Source organism: Magnolia sinica, chromosome 14 (genome assembly GCF_029962835.1).
Source record: "Magnolia sinica isolate HGM2019 chromosome 14, MsV1, whole genome shotgun sequence".
NCBI classification, from domain to species: Eukaryota; Viridiplantae; Streptophyta; class Magnoliopsida; order Magnoliales; family Magnoliaceae; genus Magnolia; species Magnolia sinica.
Genome location: NC_080586.1, coordinates 17,369,293 through 17,388,255, shown reverse-complemented (window position 1 = coordinate 17,388,255; position 18,963 = coordinate 17,369,293). Strand labels below are relative to the sequence as shown.

Here is an 18,963-nt window from a genome sequence, read left to right as displayed (position 1 = left end):
TGTAATCGTGCCGATCTTCGACACGTAAGTCAGACCACTTTCCTGAAATCCAGCTTCGGGTCGAGATCTGAACATGTCCCGGGTTCGAAGTCGGGTCCAATGAATACCCGTGACCTTATTTCCGAAACCCCTCTCGATCATAGATTAGTCCTGATTGAAAAGGTTTTCAACAAGCCTCCTGCTCTCTCATCCTCAGCTTGCGAACTCCATATCTCTGACCCTCTTAAGATTCTATGGCAACCTCCCTCTCCGATGCATCCCAGACATCAAGATATTCCGATTGCTCTCCAGCTCAAAGATTCTCCCATCAGATTTCAACTAGAGACAAATTCAACAGAGATTCCGGCGGAGAAGATCTAGATAATCTTTCCCTCTCCTTTGACTCGCAATCCTCACCCGCCTCTCCCCCACCCTCTCCCCTCCGAGATTGGTTTGATCTCGGTCCAATCACCCTCTTTCAAGAAGGAACCGAGGTCAACATCATTAAAGCAGAACCTTTACAGATGCACATTGATTTCTCCTCTTCCCAGGAGGAAGCCCTCGTAACAAAGGTTGCTGAAGATAATATCAGATCTAACCTGATTCACACTATCCAGCAAAAGAAATGGATTAGAGACGCCATTGGGCATGTCGGTAGATCCTTGGGTTTGTCATTCGGGGACCATCCGAAAGACTACATAGCGCTATTCCAATGTATAGAGAACAGAGGACGACCTCTGCTAGCATCCAAAACTCGGACGAAATCTCTTCCCAGATCAGTCAGTAACAGAGAACTTTAACGTCTAGCATCCAGCTCTGGTCATTTATCAATCTCCAAAGTAACCTCTGGAAGGCAGGGAACCCGAGGAAGTTCGGTTCCCCAATGAGAATCATCTTGTGGAACGTGAGAGGGGTGGGCTCAAAGAAGAAAAGAAGAATTATCAAAGAAACCATGGGGAGGAGAAATCCTGACGTCCTCTGTTTTCAGGAAACAAAGGTTCCTCTCTTCAAAGACGATTTGATGGCCTCCCTGTGGAAGGCTAAAGATGTTAAATGGGTATCTCTCAATGCTATGGGATTTGCGGGAGGTATTCTGATAGCGTGGAAATCATCCGTGTGGGATCTTCAGAATTCTTGGGTTGGACTTTATTCGGTTTATGTGATTCTCCAAGACAAATCTGGAAATTTTCAATGCCTCATATCCGCTATGTACGGTCTCAATGCCAAAAGACCAGAATTTTGGAACGAGCTGTCGGCTTCAAGGCAATCCTTCTCTGGCCCTTGTTGTATTGTTGGGGATTTCAATATCGTCAGATTCCCGGAAGAACATTCTCGGAGCAGAAAGCCCTCCTCAGTTATGACAATTTTTTTTGATTGGATTGAAAAGCCGGAGTTAGTTGATCTTCCATTACTTGGAACTAAATTCACATGGACTAATGGGAAACTGAATTCCATCCTCTCCAGACTAGATAGATTCCTAATCTCCCCTGAATGGTTGGAAGCATTCCCTTCTGCTTCTCAGTTAGCTCTCCCGAGAACAACCTCTGATCACTGTCCAGTTTTGTTATCGGATGATGACAACGACTGGGGCCCTAAACCTTTCAGATTTGACTCCTAGGTTTTGATTGAAGGTTTCAACAATCTAATTTCCGATTGGTGGTTGTCTTTTCAGGTGGAACGATTCGTTGGTCACAGGCTCCTGGCCAAACTCAGACTTCTCAAAAACAAGCTCAAACATTGGAAGAAGTCAGTTCTCCGCAAAAGAGAAGCTGAAATGGACTCCATATTATTAGAGCTTCAAAAGATTGATGCAGATGTTGAATCTTCGCCTATGTCCACAGATGTGTTGGGTCGAAGAATTCAACTCATCCAATCCATTTCTGCTAGAGCTCTGGAAAATGAAATCTCTTCGAAGCAAAAATCTAGAGCCAAGTGGATCAGGGAGGGAGACAAAAACACTAGATACTTTCATAGCATTGCTAGCAGGCACGCCAGATCCAATAAAATCAGCAGTATCACAGTTAATGGGGAGTGCATTGAAGATAAAGATCAGATAGCAGCCCGGGCGATTCAACACTTCAGTTCTCCTCTCGTCTGAAGAATGGAAAAGGCCGCGTTTAGATTTCCTCCAAGTGGACAGAATCGACGAAACAGATGCCTCTTCTCTCGAATCCCTCTTCTCAGAGGAGGAAGTGAAGATGGCCATTGATTCACTCGGAGGAGATAAATCCCTTGGTCCTGACGGTTTTCCTATCTCATTCTTCCAAACTTTTTGGGATGTTATCAAACCTAACGTCATGGCTTTCGTTTAAGAATTTCATAAAAGAGGAAGACTCTCCTGGTCTCAGTGCAACCTTCATCGCCCTCTTCCCAAAAGTGGCGGGTGTAGGTTCCTTCAGAGACTTCAGACCAATCAGCCTAATAAGGGGCCCATATAAGATCCTAGCCAAAGTCCTTACCTCTCGATTGAAGAAAGTCATCGGTAAGATAATCTCAGCAAACCAAAGTGCGTTTATCTCGCGGAGACATATCGTGGATTGTGCACTCATTGCTAATGAATGTCTCCACTCCAGCCACAGATCGGGCCTAAAAAGCATATTCTGCAATCTTGACATCGAAAAGGCTTACAACCATGTTGATTGGAACTTTCTTCAATATATGTTAGATCGGATGGGTTTTGGCCCAACGTGGAGAGGATGGATGGGGGAATGCATTGGCTTTGCCCACTTCTCCATTCTTCTCAATGGAACTCCAAAAGGCTTCTTCAAAAATTCCAGAGGCTTGCATCAGGGTGACCCCTTATCCCCTTTCCTTTTTCTCATCGTGGGGGAAGCCTTATCTAGAATGTTACATAAAGGTCAACAAGACGGTATTCTTCACGGTATTTCTATCCCAGGTATGCCCAATCTAATTTCTCATATTCAGTTTGCTGACAACAATCTAATTTTTTCGGAAGGGTCCCCAGACAAGATTGAAAACCTTCACAGAACTATTCGGTGTTTTGAAGCCGTATCAGGGCCGAGAGTCAATTTGGCCAAATCGAAGATTTATGGGGTTAATCTGGAAGAAGAAGAACTTTCCAGCTACGCATCGTCGTTTCATTGCTCCTCGGCTTCCTTCCCGACCACTTTTGTGGGCCTCCCTTTATACCTTGGTCCGCCTCCGAAGGCTCTTTAGAACAAGATCTCTATCAGGTTCGAGAAACTTCTCGCCAGGTGGAAGTGTCGGTATCTTTCTTTGGGAGGCCGCCTCATGCTTATCAAGGCAGCGAGGCGGCGCTCTCCAACTTACCTGTATATATTATGTCTTTATTTAGATGTCCAATCTCTGTTTTGGCATCTATCGACAAGTTGAGACGCAATTTCCTATAGTATGGCAAGGAAGACAAGAAGAAATTTCACCTCCTCAATTGGAACGAGGCTTGTACTCAATTCCAAGAAGGTGGTGCAGGGGTCAAGAACCTTAGGATTATGAATCAGGCCCTGCTCGGCAAGTGGATATGGAGGTTAGGGTCTGAAAAAAGTTTCCTTTGGAACGTCCTCATCAAAAGTAAATATGGTTCTTCTATAGGTGGGTGGTGGACTAGAGACTCCGCCTATTATAGAGCTTCTTATGTTTGGAAAGGCATCCTTCGCATGAAAAAGAAAGTGCTTACAGGTATTGGCTACGAGTTAGGCAAGGGTAACAATATCCAATTTTGGGAAGATCTTTGGATGGGCGATGTTCCTCTAAAAAATCGCTTCCCAAATATCTTCGTTCTTGCTCCTATCAAGGCTGCTTCAATCGCTGATTGCTACTCTGTCCGGCAAGGTGGAATGGTCTGTTAATTGCAGAAGGAACCTCCATGATTGGGAAATCGATGAGTACATAGACCTTATTCTCTGCATCTGTAAGGCTATGCCTAATCAGCAAACCGAAGACAGTCTTATCTGGAGATTGGATAAGTCCAGCAGATTTTCAGTTAGATCGTTCTACTCTCATCTTCACAGCAATTCTGTAGCTTCAAACAGCATCTCGACCCCATACATTTGGAAGTATTTGGCCCCTCCAAAGATTGTGTGCTTTGACTGGTTGGTAGGAAAGAAAAAGATTCTTACAGTGGACAATCTGGATAAAGAGAGGAATGCAGATAGTCAATATCTGCTTATGCTGCATGAAGAACGAAGAATCGGTGGATCATTTACTCATCCACTGCCCTTTCATCGTTAAAATCTGGTCAGATTTCTGCTTTCGTTTCAACATCAGTTGGTGCTTTCCTGGCTCTGTAGATTCTCTCCTCCCCGCTTGGCATAGGGTCAGTGTAGAAAAGAAAAGAAAGCGGTTATGGAGAATGGCTATTCTCGCTATCTGGTGGTCTGTTTGGGAAGAAAGAAACAGTAGATGCTTTAGGAACATCTCAAGCTCAGCGGAGTCAGTTGCTTCCAAGGCGAAGGGCCTGATTTTTGAATGGGCTGTTAATGTATCTTTTTTGAAGGATTTTGAGCTTCGCTTTTTAGGAGTTTAGCTGAGTGTGCTCTCTCAGTAGACTCTCTCCTCTTTTGTTCTTGTTTTTCCTCTTATATATCAATCGTCATCTTTCAAAAAAAAAAAAAAATTTATGATATCATGAAAAATATTTAGAAGTGCAAAACTGAATAAAAAAATATCTCACCTTCCCATTTCTTCGTAAGATGTATGCTTATGATTTTAAATAATATTAAGCAGTATTGGCACATATGGAGACTATCTATTTGATAATGGGCAAGATTTATATAAGATAAAAGAAATAGTGTAGAACTGTTTTATTAAGATATATATGAAGCCAGAGGAATAAATGAGAGCCTTCCACTAGTGCCTTCAAAGCAACAAATGATAACATACCATTGTCTATGTTAATATTTAAGATATGGAATTCAACTTGGTAATAGTCTTCCAATTCGAAGTTCGATTTAGCCAAATGAAAAGCTCGTCAATCTTGTAAAAAAAGTAGGCCAATCTTGTTTTAAAATGCTATCAGAAATAAAATTTGATGGAGAAGAGTACATGAAGAGGTATACAATACTTGAGTTGCAAGATTGTGACTTCTTGGGTTTTCAATTGGTACAACGGGGGCTCGTGGTTTATTTATAGAAACCGTTGACATTGTGGGCTAACTTGAATCACCCCTGCACCATAAATCTCGTTGATAGAAAATTCCTATTCAAAGGTGGCCAACAATAGATGGTTAAGAAAGAAATTTTTGAGGTTTTTTTTTTTTTTTTTCCTAAAAGAAAGTGAAAATTTATTAGAAAAGGAAGCCCAAAGGTGAAGGGTAAAATGTACAACCAGCCACGAGAACAAGACCCAAAAACTCCAACAACAAGGCAAGAAAAAGGCCAAAATATAATAGCACCCCAACCATCAAGATGCCCACGCCAACATATCTGACTCGCTTAGGTTCCTAATGTAATGATTGTTTCTCTCCCCATAGAGCTCACAACCTAGCCAAGATAACCAGTCTCCACCTCCATCTTCCTTCCTTCCCACGTCCTCCCCCATGCCAGGTAAGAAAAAAGGCTCTATATTACCTAGGACCACCCAAGCAACATTAAAGAAACTTAAAAATCCTTTCCATACGATTTTGGTATAGGAGCAATGGATGAATAAAAGATCAACCGTTTCTGCATCTTGGAGACAGGTTGCAAATATTGGTGATGATCATTGACCTTTTTCAAAATTGTTGATCATAGGTTCCTTCTAACCAACCAGGTGAAGGCCACTACTTTGGGAGGAGCCTCGTAATAACACACAAGGTAATGTGGCACCCTCTTGTACTGGGCGAGCCAAGAGAGATTGGCCTATAAAAGGAATGAACCGAAAACTTTCTAGACTCTTCCATGCGCCACATCATTGCATCCTTCTCACTAGTCAAGGGCAGGATGTTGTGAAGCTGGGCCAAATGCTTGGTGAAATTATCCACCTCCACGTCCATCAAATTCCTTCTACAATGAGGGGACCACATGATTTCCGTCCCAGCAATCAAGAAGCATCGAGCTATAGGGATGTTCAAAATCGGTTTTAGTCATGCCAACCTCGAGCACTTGGCATGAAGCGAAATGTCTCTCAGCCACGCACATTGCAAAATCAGAACCTTTTCCCATCCCCAACAGAGAAGGTTACCTCCTCCATGAATTTGCTCACCAAGCTAGCAATCGCCCTCCAAAGACTAGATGCCCTATATATAGATGATTCCTTGATCCCCCCCAAAATATCGTATTTGCTTGTAATAATCTACCCCCACAAGCTCCTCTCGTTTGTTCCAAATCGCACAAGTATTTGTCGAGTAAAGCGAGGTTCACATCCTTCAACCTTCCTAGTACTCGTGCCTCCTTCATAGGGTTTACACACTTCTCCTTAGTCCAACAAATGAAATTTATGACCTTCCATGGCCCCTTGCCAAAGGAAGTCCAGTCCCTCAACTTTTCCAATTTGCCAAAACTGACTTTGGGCATCTAAATAAAAACGAAAAATAAATATGAATATTTGATAGACCAGCTTCAATGAGCATGATTCTACCTCCCAATGAAACATGTTTGCTCTTCAACCTTGACAACTTCTATTCCACTCTTTCAATGATCCTATTCCACAAGTGCTTTGTCAGTTTTCTTGTGCAAAATGGGAGACTTAAATCTAATTCCAGAAGGGATCTAGCCCGACAACTAAATATCACCAAGACTCTCCACCTCCTTGGACATCTGAATCCCCAACAATTCGCTTTTAAGAATGTTGACCTTCAGGCCCGAAACATCACACAATCTTCCACAAGTTATCCGCCAAGGATTCTTGCACCTCACAAAATATAATTTTATCATCCACGAATTGAAGATGGGAGATCTGACACTCAAAAATTTCCACCTCAACTCCACTAACAAGACCTGCTTCCTAATCCTTATTTAACATTTTGCTAAGGGCTTTCGAGATCAGCATGGACAAAAAAGGAGAGGATTTCCATGACAAAGACCTCAAGTCGCAATGAAAATAACCTTTCAAAGACCTGTTAACTAGCATTAAGAATTTAGCTGATCGAACACAAGCTTGAACCCACCCTTTTCGATTGTGGCTGCATCCCACTCAATCCAACATATAATCTAGAAAGTCCCAATACACATGGTCATATACTTTCTCCAAGTCCAGCTTACGTATGATGCCCTTCTTGCCACCCTTATGCCATTAGTGACGAGTTAACACATTCATGCACAATAAGCGTGCTATTCACAATTTGCCTGCCAATGAAGAAAGCACCTTGATTCTCAAAGATGACATTGGAAAGGACCGAATCTAGCACCAACACTTCTGAAAGGATCTTATATAGGTTCCTGATGAGACTGATGGATTTGAAATCCTTAAAGCAATCTGATGTACGACATGGCACAGATACATTCGTAGCATGGTTGGACCAAAAGAAGGTGAACCGTAAATTGGCCATAACTTTTGATCCGAGTATTGTTACGGGGTGCACAACCATTTCTATTTTCTATCTCTCCTTGTGGATTCGAGGAATCTCTGTGAGGAGTCTAGAGAAGCTCCGTGGATTCAAAGTAATTATCCCATGAGGAAGAAGGTGCTCGACCTCATCACGTCCATCCCTGCATCACAATTAGTGCCTTCTTTTTTCGGAATTAAAGCAATCAAAGAGTTACCTAATTCCTTTGATAACCTACTGCCCTAAATTGGTATTTATGACTATATTGGGTCCCTACTCATGGCTCAGTGGTAGACTCAACAAGAGTTTCAACATAGAGGTCATGGGTTCGAGTACCCACTGTGGTGTGTGTGGAAGTGAGTGTGTAAAAAAAAAAAAAAACCTACTGCCCTAAAAAAATTCCACAATAAATCTCATCACTTCCCCCTTAACCGTTTCCCAAAAAAACTTCAAAAAAAAGCCAAGGGATAGCCATTCGGCCTGAGAGCTTTGTCCTTGCTTGATGTGCCAACTATTGCCTTAAATTCTTCCTCTAAAATCAGTTTCTCGAGAGAGAGCAACCTCCTTAGAAATATTTTCAAACAGAAGGTTGTCTAGTTTCGACAACACCCACTCTTATTATGAAGGAAGATTTGAGTAGAACCAAACTATCGAATCGCAATGCGATTATTGTCGTTGATCTTTGTACCATCCACCATCATGCTTTGGATAAGGTTGGTTCTTGTTAAGGAGCTAGCTATTCTGTGGAAAACCTTTGTGTCCTTATCCCCCTCTTTAAGCCACGTGGCTTTAGATCTTTGCCTCCATTTGATCTCTTCCTCCTTTAGCCACTTATTGCACTCGGTCAAGAGATTAACCCTCACCACTTTCTTCTGATAACTCCCCACCCTCTTCCTTTCTATCCAACGCCTGAACATCACTGCAGATTTTATCCACATCTACCTCCTGTTTCTTGAACACCTGGCTTTTCCACCCATTAATCGTCTCTTTTGAGCTTCTGGAATAGAATAAACCCGGCAAAACCTTCCACCTCAACAAAGGACCACCAACCCTTCACCAAGTCAATGAACCCTTCCACCTCAAGCCACATAAGTTCAAATTTGAGCAGTCAAGGACCGCAACATTCTTCAGCGACCTCCAATAGGATCAGGCAAGGATCGGAAATGGAGATTGTTCACATAAAAAAAGTCCAAACTTCTATAGCTAGGATCTATCAATTGGCGAATTTTTGGTGCATGGCCATCCAAGATGAGGCCCATCTTATTTTGGGTTACTGAACCACAGGTGCTACTTGTACCAACAAATAACCCTAATGTACCATCTTAGCTCTCTGCCTGAACTTTATACAGTATCTCATACATGAAAGCATCTCATACTTTCAACTTTTACACTCCCCAAGTGTTCAACTACAGCATACATGCACTGAAAAATGTTTGTCCTAATATATCATTGACTGCAGACTGTCAAAATATTTCTTTTTCATTCATAATTTTTAAACTTTTGGTTCAGAGTTGCTTTAGAGAATATCTAGAATTGTACATTTTTTTTTTTGTTCATCTATCTTCCATTGGATCTGAGTTTTTCTTTTCTTCCTTATCTTTGATGCAGGAGTGGCAACTGCTTTTGCATCCAGAGACATCCTAGGGAATGTGCTCAGTGGGGTGTCTATGCAGTTCTCCAAGCCCTTTTCAATGGGTGATACTATAAAAGTAAATTGACTATGTTCCAGTGTTTGCTTTCAGCATATTCAATTCGATTTTGTTCTCAATGAGTCTTCTTTTATTTCGATATAGGTAGCAAAAAGTTGCATCAGTTATATATGCTTCATGCTATACTTTTTAAATTTCACTCAATTGAACATTGGGAGTAATGTTTTCAACCATGGTATATATAACCAATGAAGCAAGTGTTGGTCGCTTCATGAATTAACACCCTTTCAAATACCAAATTTTACACTTTGATGCAATCTGAACCCAAGATTTTGCTGAGAAATCAGAATGAGAAATCATTCTCAAGAGATGGGGCAATAATGTTGTTAAAGTTTTTCTATTCCTTCGATTGTTGGCTTTACTGTTTGGTTGGATTGTGTTCAATGAAGACATCAAAATCGTGTGTGGATTAGCTAACCTAGTAGCTTGCATATCTGATACCGAGACAATGGAGTTTCCTAATGACCTGATCAGGGCTGTCTCCATATTGTTTAAATTATTATTAATTACGTTTCTTCTTTATCAATGAAAAACTAAATATAAATTTTACAAATTAGCTTACATGATTCATTATATTTATTATAGATGGTTGTAATATTGCCAACCAAACATGTTCTGTAGCTTCTGGTTAGTTTTTGTAATTTTTACATAGCCAGATGCATGGTTCTGAAAATCGGAATCGTATCAGCCGATATAGGCGTATTGTATCCATATCGGCTTGATACGATACGTGATCTGGGGCCGTATCGGCTGATACAGGGCCGATTGATATAGCCGATATATTCGATATAGGCCGATATGCCCATAAAACTCCAAATTTGATTTTTTATTTTTTATTTTTTCAAAAATTCACTTGTCTCCTCTTCTTCTTTTCATTTAAACCATGGAAGAATATTAAAAACTCATTTTAGGCTAGATCTAGACCTATTTTGGGATCAAAACAAATGATTTGAATGGGTTTCAACAAATCAAAGCGAATTGGACCATTATGGGAAAAATCGGAAAAAGGGTAAACCTTCACTTTCTTTTTTATATTTTCATCTTCTGTTGTTGTATTTCCAATGTAATGGGCCATTGTTCACAAAATCATGTTTAATTTGTGTTCAAATAGGGCCCATTTAGTTGACCTTCAACGAGTTAAATCGATAGACAACATTCTCATCAAAGAATGGTCCGATACACCATTGAATACATGGTCAAAACACACAAAAAAGAAGAAGAAGATAGATTAGTGAATATCTCATTTTTTCCCCTATTTTTCTGATATTTTTTCATATTTTTTTGCTTCAAAAAAAAATAAAAATTCTGACCGATACGGCCCCAATTCCAATATGCAATGCCGTATCGTATCATTTTTCCGTGGGGCCGATACGCCGGCCGATACCGTCATTCAGAACCATGGGCAGATGATCATGTAAAATACATGTGTATCTGTATACAGTGAGTACGTCCACATAGGCAAATGTAGAGACACATGCCTAGACAGTTGAACACATGATATATGTACATGCTTCTGTTCACACACACGCACATGCATGCGCATATGCGTGCATACATGTATGTATGTACATAAGTATTTATGTATGTATTGTGTGCCTGAATGTACAAGTATACATGAGAAATGATTCAGTGCTCTTCGAGCACTATAGGTTGCATCAAGACATTCAGTATAATTGATCTGTCCAGACTTTATTCGTTCCAACACACATTTCATGGGCCTAATAAAACAATTCTAACCATCCAATCGATAGTGTATAAAATGGATGTTCAAGATTACTGACACAAAAATAGGGCCATTAAACACTTTGTGCCACTGACTTGTTGAGGCTCATCATGGATCGCTTATGGTTCCAAAAGATAACTTTTTTCAGGCAATCCTTAACCATCCCATCCATGATCCATAGCTTGGAAAACAATATCTATAAAAGAGAGTGAACTTATGGATGAATCAGATTGAATTTTGCATGGTGGTATATGACAGATATACTCGACTTAATGGAAAGTCCAGATTGATTGATTTGACTGCCCAACTGTCCCAATGCAACTAGGAGCACTATAGCATAGAGCATTGTGTGTGTGTGCGCGCGCGTGTATGTGTATGGTGTCTCCATCTTTATGGGGACATTAGCAACCTCCCCGAAGCTTTTAATTGAAATGTGGGACAGCCAGTTGTAAATCAGATTGTCCATTCATTCATACCACCAGGGGCAAGTCACGATGCAAAAATCACGCCAATCGGATGATCCTAACCATCAAAGCAATATCATGAATATGGACAATCAAAGTCGAGCAGATAAAGAAAAAGGTCCAATCATCATCATGAAACGTCTATTCAATAGGCCCCACCGCGGAACTCTTATTATTCTGAAGAAGCACTTTGGTCTAATGATACTATCCATCCAATATATGGCTTGTAAAAAGCAAATGGTTGTAAAAAAATGGCCGAGGTTCAAAGGTTCAGGATGATCTAATCAGTCTGTTTTTTTGCACTGTGGGCTGTCTCTAGTGGCATTCACACAATATGGATTGATGATTGGCCATCACACCTCGGCTGTCTTCATCATGTTATCTCAATCGGCAATCCCCCTGCATTTTCCCCCCCCGATCCCCCAATCCAGATTATGGGTTATGGTTCTTTACGGCTCACTTGTGAATTGTGATTTTGATCATTATTTTTATGATTCATAATTATGGTTCTTTACTCTAGGTTAGATTAATTTGTAATACAATCTATATTCAGAACATAGACATTGATTTATGAAACAACATGCACACAAACGTATAATAAGCACAAACTCACATAATTGTGCATGCAGAACCCATAATAATAATATTCATCATTTCTTCTATAAATTACAGTTATCAGTTTGTGTACTATACTGTATATACCTAGTGTACTTTCCAGAGTGACCACATGATCTTGCCCTTAGTGTAGCACACATTGGAGGAAGTAGCATACTGCATTCTTGTTCTCATACCACGTGCTGGAGCTACCCACAATCTAGGTAACTTTTTTCTTTTTTTTGAAAGATCGCAATCTAGGTAACCTTGGTTTTCATCATGTTCGATTGAGCTGATTTTGTTTCTTGGGTTGAATTATAACTTTTTTCATTGTCTTGATAGTCATTGCCATTTTTTTCCATGTGGTTTTTTTTTTTTTTTTGGTTATCATTTGAAGTTTTTGGCCGTGTGGTTTTACAGAGTACTAGCTAAATTAGTACAACTTACATGTTTTGTGTCTTGAACAGTTTGGAATTCCATCCTGTGTATTTATTTTGTGCTTCTGCTTTTAGGGTTTCTATTGATGAACAATAACTTATGACTATTTACTTTATAGGCTGGATCTATAGAAGGTCAAGTGGTGGACATGGGACTAACAACTACATCCTTACTGAATTCTGAGAAGTTTCCTGTCATAGTACCGAATTCATTATTTTCCAGTCAGGTATGTACTTTATTTCTTCCAAATTTGTATTCTTTGGCTCTTTCTGTAACCATTAGATAGATGATAATCTAACAAGAACAGTATGTCAGGCACTGGCACTCTTAACAATTACATACTGCTGCACTTAACACACTGCATGGAGAAAGATTGATGGCAAATACATCTGTTCAAAGATGGCACATGTGGGCATTCATGTCTTGTGGCTGCAAGTAGTATTCCTCTGTTCTGTAACTTCTGTATAACAGTGACATGTATTGGTAACTAACAACCAACTCCAACTAGCTAGTTGCTTTTCTAGTTGCCTACAAACAGGACTAGGCAGGAATACAACTCAACAATTCCATGTATTTCTGTAAATTGCAGGTTTCTTTCAGACAAAACTTAAACTCTTGTAAACTTCCACACTTCAGAACAGTGGTGTCATGACACCCCATCAACGCTTGCTGTGGCTGCACGGGACTTGCTGGTCTGCTTAGCCTCCCTATTCTTGGAAATGACACTTTACAGCCGAAAGAGATGAAGGGCCTTTGTGGGGTCAGGATTTTCACTGTTATCTTCTGTGACCTGATTAAATTGAGTACGCTAAAATGGAATGTAGCTAACCCAAATAGCAGGGACACAACTATATAACACCCAAATGGAAATCATAGGAAAATTGGCTTGCGAAGCCACAATAAATTCTAAATTGTCAAAAAACCATATGTTCATCAATGTCTTCTTCTTCCTTAGCTAGAGCAATAATCTCATTGACAGTGAAGCTTCTTTACGAAGATTTTTTTTTTGAAGGATCGCAAAATTTATATTAAAGAGAAAAAGGAAATACAGGAGCGGGGCCGCTGAGAAAGCGAAACCACCTATGCTCCTAACAAAAGGAGATTACAGCCCTTACGATGATTTACATTTGTGGCCCAATCTATGATAAACTGTTTTACTCTACGAACTAACTCCACCGATTTGGAGTCATATCTGAAGGATCTTCCATTTCTTTCTTCCCAAACTGACCACCAAACAGCCAGGAGGGCTATTCTCCAGATTGGAGTTTTTCACTTGCCTAGGCTAACACCATGCCACGCCTTTAACAAACGACCTGTTGAGTCAGGAAACGACCATTTGATACTGAAAAGACTCAAGATTAGAGGCCAGATTTGGTTTATATAGGAGCAATGAATAAACAAGTGATCGTCCGTCTCTTCATCCGCCATGCAACATGGACATACATTTGGGAGAATCATCCCCCTTTTCCTCAAATTGTCAATCGTGAGGACCTTTTTCTTTCCTACCAGCCACCCAAAAAATGCTCTCTTAGGAGGGACCGAGTAGCTCCAAATCTAGTTTGTTGTAATCTCTTCTTGGAGGGAGGAATTGCTGTCCAGACTTTTAAAAAATGATTTAACCGAGAACACCCCTGATTGATCAGCCCTTTGTACTAGCTTGCCTTCACCCAATTGATCCGCCTTGCTATTGGAGATTCGATCAAGGAGGGCCACATACTCTGCAATCTCCCAATCCTGTAAATTCCTTTTGCATTCCAGGTTCCAAACCAAATTCTCACCTATTAATGAAAGACACTTGGCTACAATTATGTCTTGGTTCGGAGCAATGCGGAAAATGTTCGGAAAGTCCTCTTTTAGAGGTGCTTCTCCCAACCAAGTATCTTCTCAGAATCGGACATTTTCTCCGTTACCAATTGCGAAACCGATACCTTTGAGAACCTCCTTTTTCATTGATAGAACACCCCTCCAAAGAGCCGAGGCCCTATAAAAAGAAGAATCTTTTGTCCTCCATCCTCCCTTAGAACGTCCATACTTGCTTTTGACTTGTTTGTTCCAGAGACTCCCACTTTCAGTCCCTAATCTCCACATCCACTTTCCTAAAAGGGCCCGGTTCATTGTCTTGAGAGCTTTTGTCCCAATACCTCTTTCTTGAATGTGCTTGCACACATCCTTCCATTCTACCAAGTGAAATTTCTTTTTCTCATCTTTCCCATGCCAAAGAAAATTCTTAGTTTCTCAAGGATTACCAGAACCGAAGGAGGGCATCTGAATAGGGACATGAAGTATAACGGAAGATTTGATAATGTCGACTTAATAAGGGTGATGTGCCCCCCAAACGATTAGTATCTGCATTTCCATCTAGCAAGGTATTTCTCGAATCTGTCAATGACCTTGTCCCAAAGTGATTTTGGAGGCTTACCAATGCACAATGGGAGACCAACGAAAGAGGTCGGGAAGCTGCCTATGGAACAGTTAAAAAAATTAGCGTGATACCTAATGTCTTCCTGTTCCATGTTCACCCCGTACATCTTAGCTTTAGCCATATTAACTCTCAGACCGGATATTGCCTCAAAACATTGGATCGTCGTGCGCAAATTGCTCACCTTCTCCTGGTTTGCTTCACTAAAAATCAGCGTATCATCCGCAAACTGAATATGTGATATCAGAGTGTCCATGCCCTTTACTCTGATACCGCGTAGAATGCCTTCTTCTTGGCCTTTTCTTAGCATTCTGGATAGGGCTTTCCCGACTATAAGGAAAAGGAAAGGCGACAGCAGGTCCCCTTGACGAAGTCCCCTTGAGCTTTTGAAAAGGCCTTTTGGGGATCCGTTTAAAAGCACGGAGAAGTGGGCGGACCCAATGCACTCCCCTATCCACCGTTTCTATTTCTTGCTGAAACCCATTCGAGATAACATATACTGAAGAAAGGCTCAATCCACGTGGTCGTATGCCTTCTTGAGATCGAGCTTGCATAAGATTCCCTTCGATTTGGATCTGTGGCTGGAATCTAGGCATTCAAACGCTATTAAGGCACTATCAATGATTTGTCTACCCGGAATGAATGCACTCTGATTACCAGATATAATGTTCCCTATCACCTTCTTCAACCGAGACGCCATAACTTTAGCCAGGATCTTATATGGCCCACCAATCAGACTTATCGGTCTAAAATCTTTAAAGGAAGATGCACCCGAAAATTTTAGGATTAATGCAATGAAAGATGCCCCAAGCCCTTTAGAAAGACGCCCTCTTTCATGTAACTCGCTGAAAAACTCCATAATATCACACTGTAAATCTTCCCAGAATATCTGGAAAAATAAGATTGGGAATCCGTCAGGCCTTGGCGCCTTATCTCCTCCCAAAGCGTCCACCGCTGCCTTGACTTCTTCCGAGGAGAAGGGGGACTCTAGATATTTAGCGTCGGCTTCCGGCAGCCTGTCTATCTGCAAGAGGTCTAGACCAGGTCTATTCCAGTCCTCTCCTTGGAGTAAGTTGCTGAAAAATCTGATTGCCTCCGCCTAGATTTGATCTTTATCTTCAATCTGAGTATCATTCACCTCTATACTGCTGATCCTGTTGTATCTGAGACGCGCGCTGGCAATGCTGTGAAAGAACTTTCTCTTCCAAGGGGCCCTGCACAATGAAGATGCACAGGAAATGGCACTTTCTCTTCCAAGGGGTCCTGCACAACAAAGCTGCACTGGAAATGGCACTTTCTCTTCCAGGGGGCCCTGCATGATGAAGATGCACAGGAAATGGTAGTTTTTGAGTCACCTTCAATTATAGGACATCTGTTAAAGAACCAAGAATTGCACTGCAGGCTCCTGCCTGCTTCCTATGTTTGTGCTTGCTAACATTTTGAAAGAGACTTATTTGCTTCCACACCCCTATTGTGGCTTTGCTTCATTCTCCATGCTTCTTCATGCCTGGAGCAGTTTACACCAACTGCCATCTTTGATGATAGTGCGGGTTGTGTCATATGGTAATCCAGTTGTGAGATCAAGTGATTGTGCAGCCTATAGTCATCTATATTTCACTCTTTTTGTGACCGTTAGTCATGCAACTACAAATGCATTATCTTCATAGAAATCTGTCTTTTTAATTGCATGTTCATCCATGTTGTCCTCCTCATCATTAGCTGGGAGCTATGTGACAAGATTTGGCCATTTTCTAATCAGGGTCCTGCAGCATCGCCGTTGCTGGATTTTCTTCTGACAGTTGCTCTTATATACATTTCACTTGTGTCTTGGCAAGGCTATCATATCCATTTCATTATTCAAATTTCTATAAACATGGACCTTTGCATTGCACCTATATGATCTTTGTTAATCCCACTTGTGCAAAGTTTTCCATAACAGTAATGGTGGCTGTAACGGCCACTGCTGTTACCCTTATGATACGGGCTGTAACAGCTGTTACGTATTTTTTTAATTTTTATTGAAAAACCTATTTCAGCCATGTAATGAACTGTTATGGGGCCATTACGGCCGTTACAGGACCGTTACAGAACCATTATATGTCAATTTTTCTGTAATGGCCATTATGACCCTGTAACATGTAACGGTTACCACTGTTACCATTTACGGCTGTTACGTAACTGTTTTAGAATACCTGGCACTTGTGATGATAGACACCCCCATTCAAATGCACCCACATGTTGGCATGTGGATAGATACCATGCAACAGGTGTGGCCCACCATGTAGGAGGTCATAAGGCAGGTCCACTCGTAAGATGGCCACAGCTGCATACATATTATGTACAGTTTGGACCACCTGATGATTGGACTTCAGGCAAGGTCATGCACACAGTAGGCCAATCCTTTTGCATGGATTGGATGATCCCCATGTGTTCTAGGTGGACACATGTGGGCGCATTTGTGGTTGAATGCATATATATGCATGTGGGATTGACAAAGCCATATAGGGAGACAAGATCCTAACACTAGACGTTCTAAAGAAGAGGAAAATGGCATCCCAAACATGTGTGAGTAATCCAGGGTTCAATTCCTGATATTGTTAAAAAGAGGAAAATGGGATCTCAAATATGTGTGTTATGTGTAGGAAGGATGAAGAGTGGGTCAATCATTTGTTTTTTCATTGTTCGACCATCAGGCAGGTCTGGGCTTTCTTTTTCTCCCTATTTGGGTGGATTGGACGTTTAACACCTCAATAGAATGCATGGTGGTAGAATGGCTTGGAGAGGAGATGCAAAGATTGGAAAGGAATCTTGTGGAAGATATGCCTATTTGGGATCCTGTGGGGCATGTGGAATGAAAGGAATTGCAGAATTTTTTTGCAACAAGAGCTCATCGGTGGAAGGACCCCAGAAGAGGATTCACAATATGACTATCAATTGGGCGCTTCGTAATAATAAATATAGGGGCTCCTCAAAGCAGGCTCTGTTAGATACTTGGGGAAGTCTATAGTTGTGCTCACCCTTGGGCTTTGATGTAAATATATTGGCTTTGGTGGTCCCTAATCGTATAGTGATGAGAGGGTCGCTGCTGTTTATCGGGCCCTTCTTGTATGTGGTGTTTTTTGTGCCTTTTTTTTTTTTTTTTTTTTTTTTTTAATGCATAAAACTTTCAATTCCTAAAAAAAAATAAAAAAATATATGTTTTTCTATTGAACATTCGATCACGCATGTTAATACTCTTATTTAAGGTCTTCCTTAGGACAACGTATCTCTATTACTTAGCTTGAGTTACTGAATGTAGACCTATTCTGAGTTTGTGCACTATCCCCATTTAGATAGTTAAAAAGGAGTAATAAATAATGAAACTCAGTTTTGGCCTTGAAATTTTGTAGGTGATTGTGAACAAATCCCGTGCTCAGTGGCGTGCTATGGTGACCAAAATTCCTGTTCGTATTGATGATCTGGAGAAGATTCCCCAGGTGTCAGAGGATATAAAGTACATGCTGAGATCTAATGCAAGAGTTTTCCTTGGACAGGAGGCCCCTTATTGTTTCCTTTCTCGAATAGAGAACTCATATGCAGAACTGACCATTGGATGCAATCTCAAGCATATGGTATATTTTCTTTCTTGAATATTCACAGTGAGCATGTAATAGAGCACTGTTTCTCTGGTTAATTTGTATTAGGCATGTTGATCCATCGAATTGAGTTTTCAAATTCTTTCATGGTTCGAGGGGCATTCCAAGGTTTTTTTAATTTTTTAATTTTTTATTTTAATGATCAATACATTAAATGTGATTACACTGGAAACTTAGCCCTACATCACTCTACACCAAGTACAACATCTCAAAAGTTTGCCAATGATCACATAAACCCGTTGGACATTGAGGTAACTCCCACCCCAGCACACCTACCAACTTGTCATGTGTGTAGGACATTTGATCCATGCTTAAGGTAGGCCCCATCTGATTCACAGCTTAGATGTCTCAAGCACAGCCATATTTAGACTGTAGTGGTGCATGTGAGCTTCAAAAAAAAAAAAAAAAAAAACCTACTTCATTTGCTAATTTGAACACTGTAGCATATTTGACATGATATTTATTTTCATGTTTTTTCTTTTGCATAAAGCTTTGTTGTTTGTTGCTTCCCACTACTAATATCATTACTATCATGGTCACTCACTTCTGAATACTTCCAGC

At 40.8% G+C, this 18,963-nt stretch overlaps 1 protein-coding gene across 3 annotated transcripts in view; it reads left to right on the top strand.

The window, feature by feature from the left end:
• Nucleotides 1-18,963, top strand: part of LOC131225595 (mechanosensitive ion channel protein 1, mitochondrial-like) — a 44,768-nt gene that overhangs the window by 12,757 nt on the left and 13,048 nt on the right. For all 3 annotated transcript variants that reach the window (XR_009161406.1, XM_058221147.1, XM_058221146.1), the window contains exons 3-5: nucleotides 9,029-9,129; nucleotides 12,467-12,574; nucleotides 18,157-18,378. Coding sequence is in view for 2 of the 3 variants with exons in the window: in XM_058221147.1 (XP_058077130.1) it covers nucleotides 9,029-9,129; nucleotides 12,467-12,574; nucleotides 18,157-18,378 (431 nt within the window). In the remaining variant the exon portion in view is untranslated. The remainder of the gene's footprint in view (nucleotides 1-9,028; nucleotides 9,130-12,466; nucleotides 12,575-18,156; nucleotides 18,379-18,963) is intronic.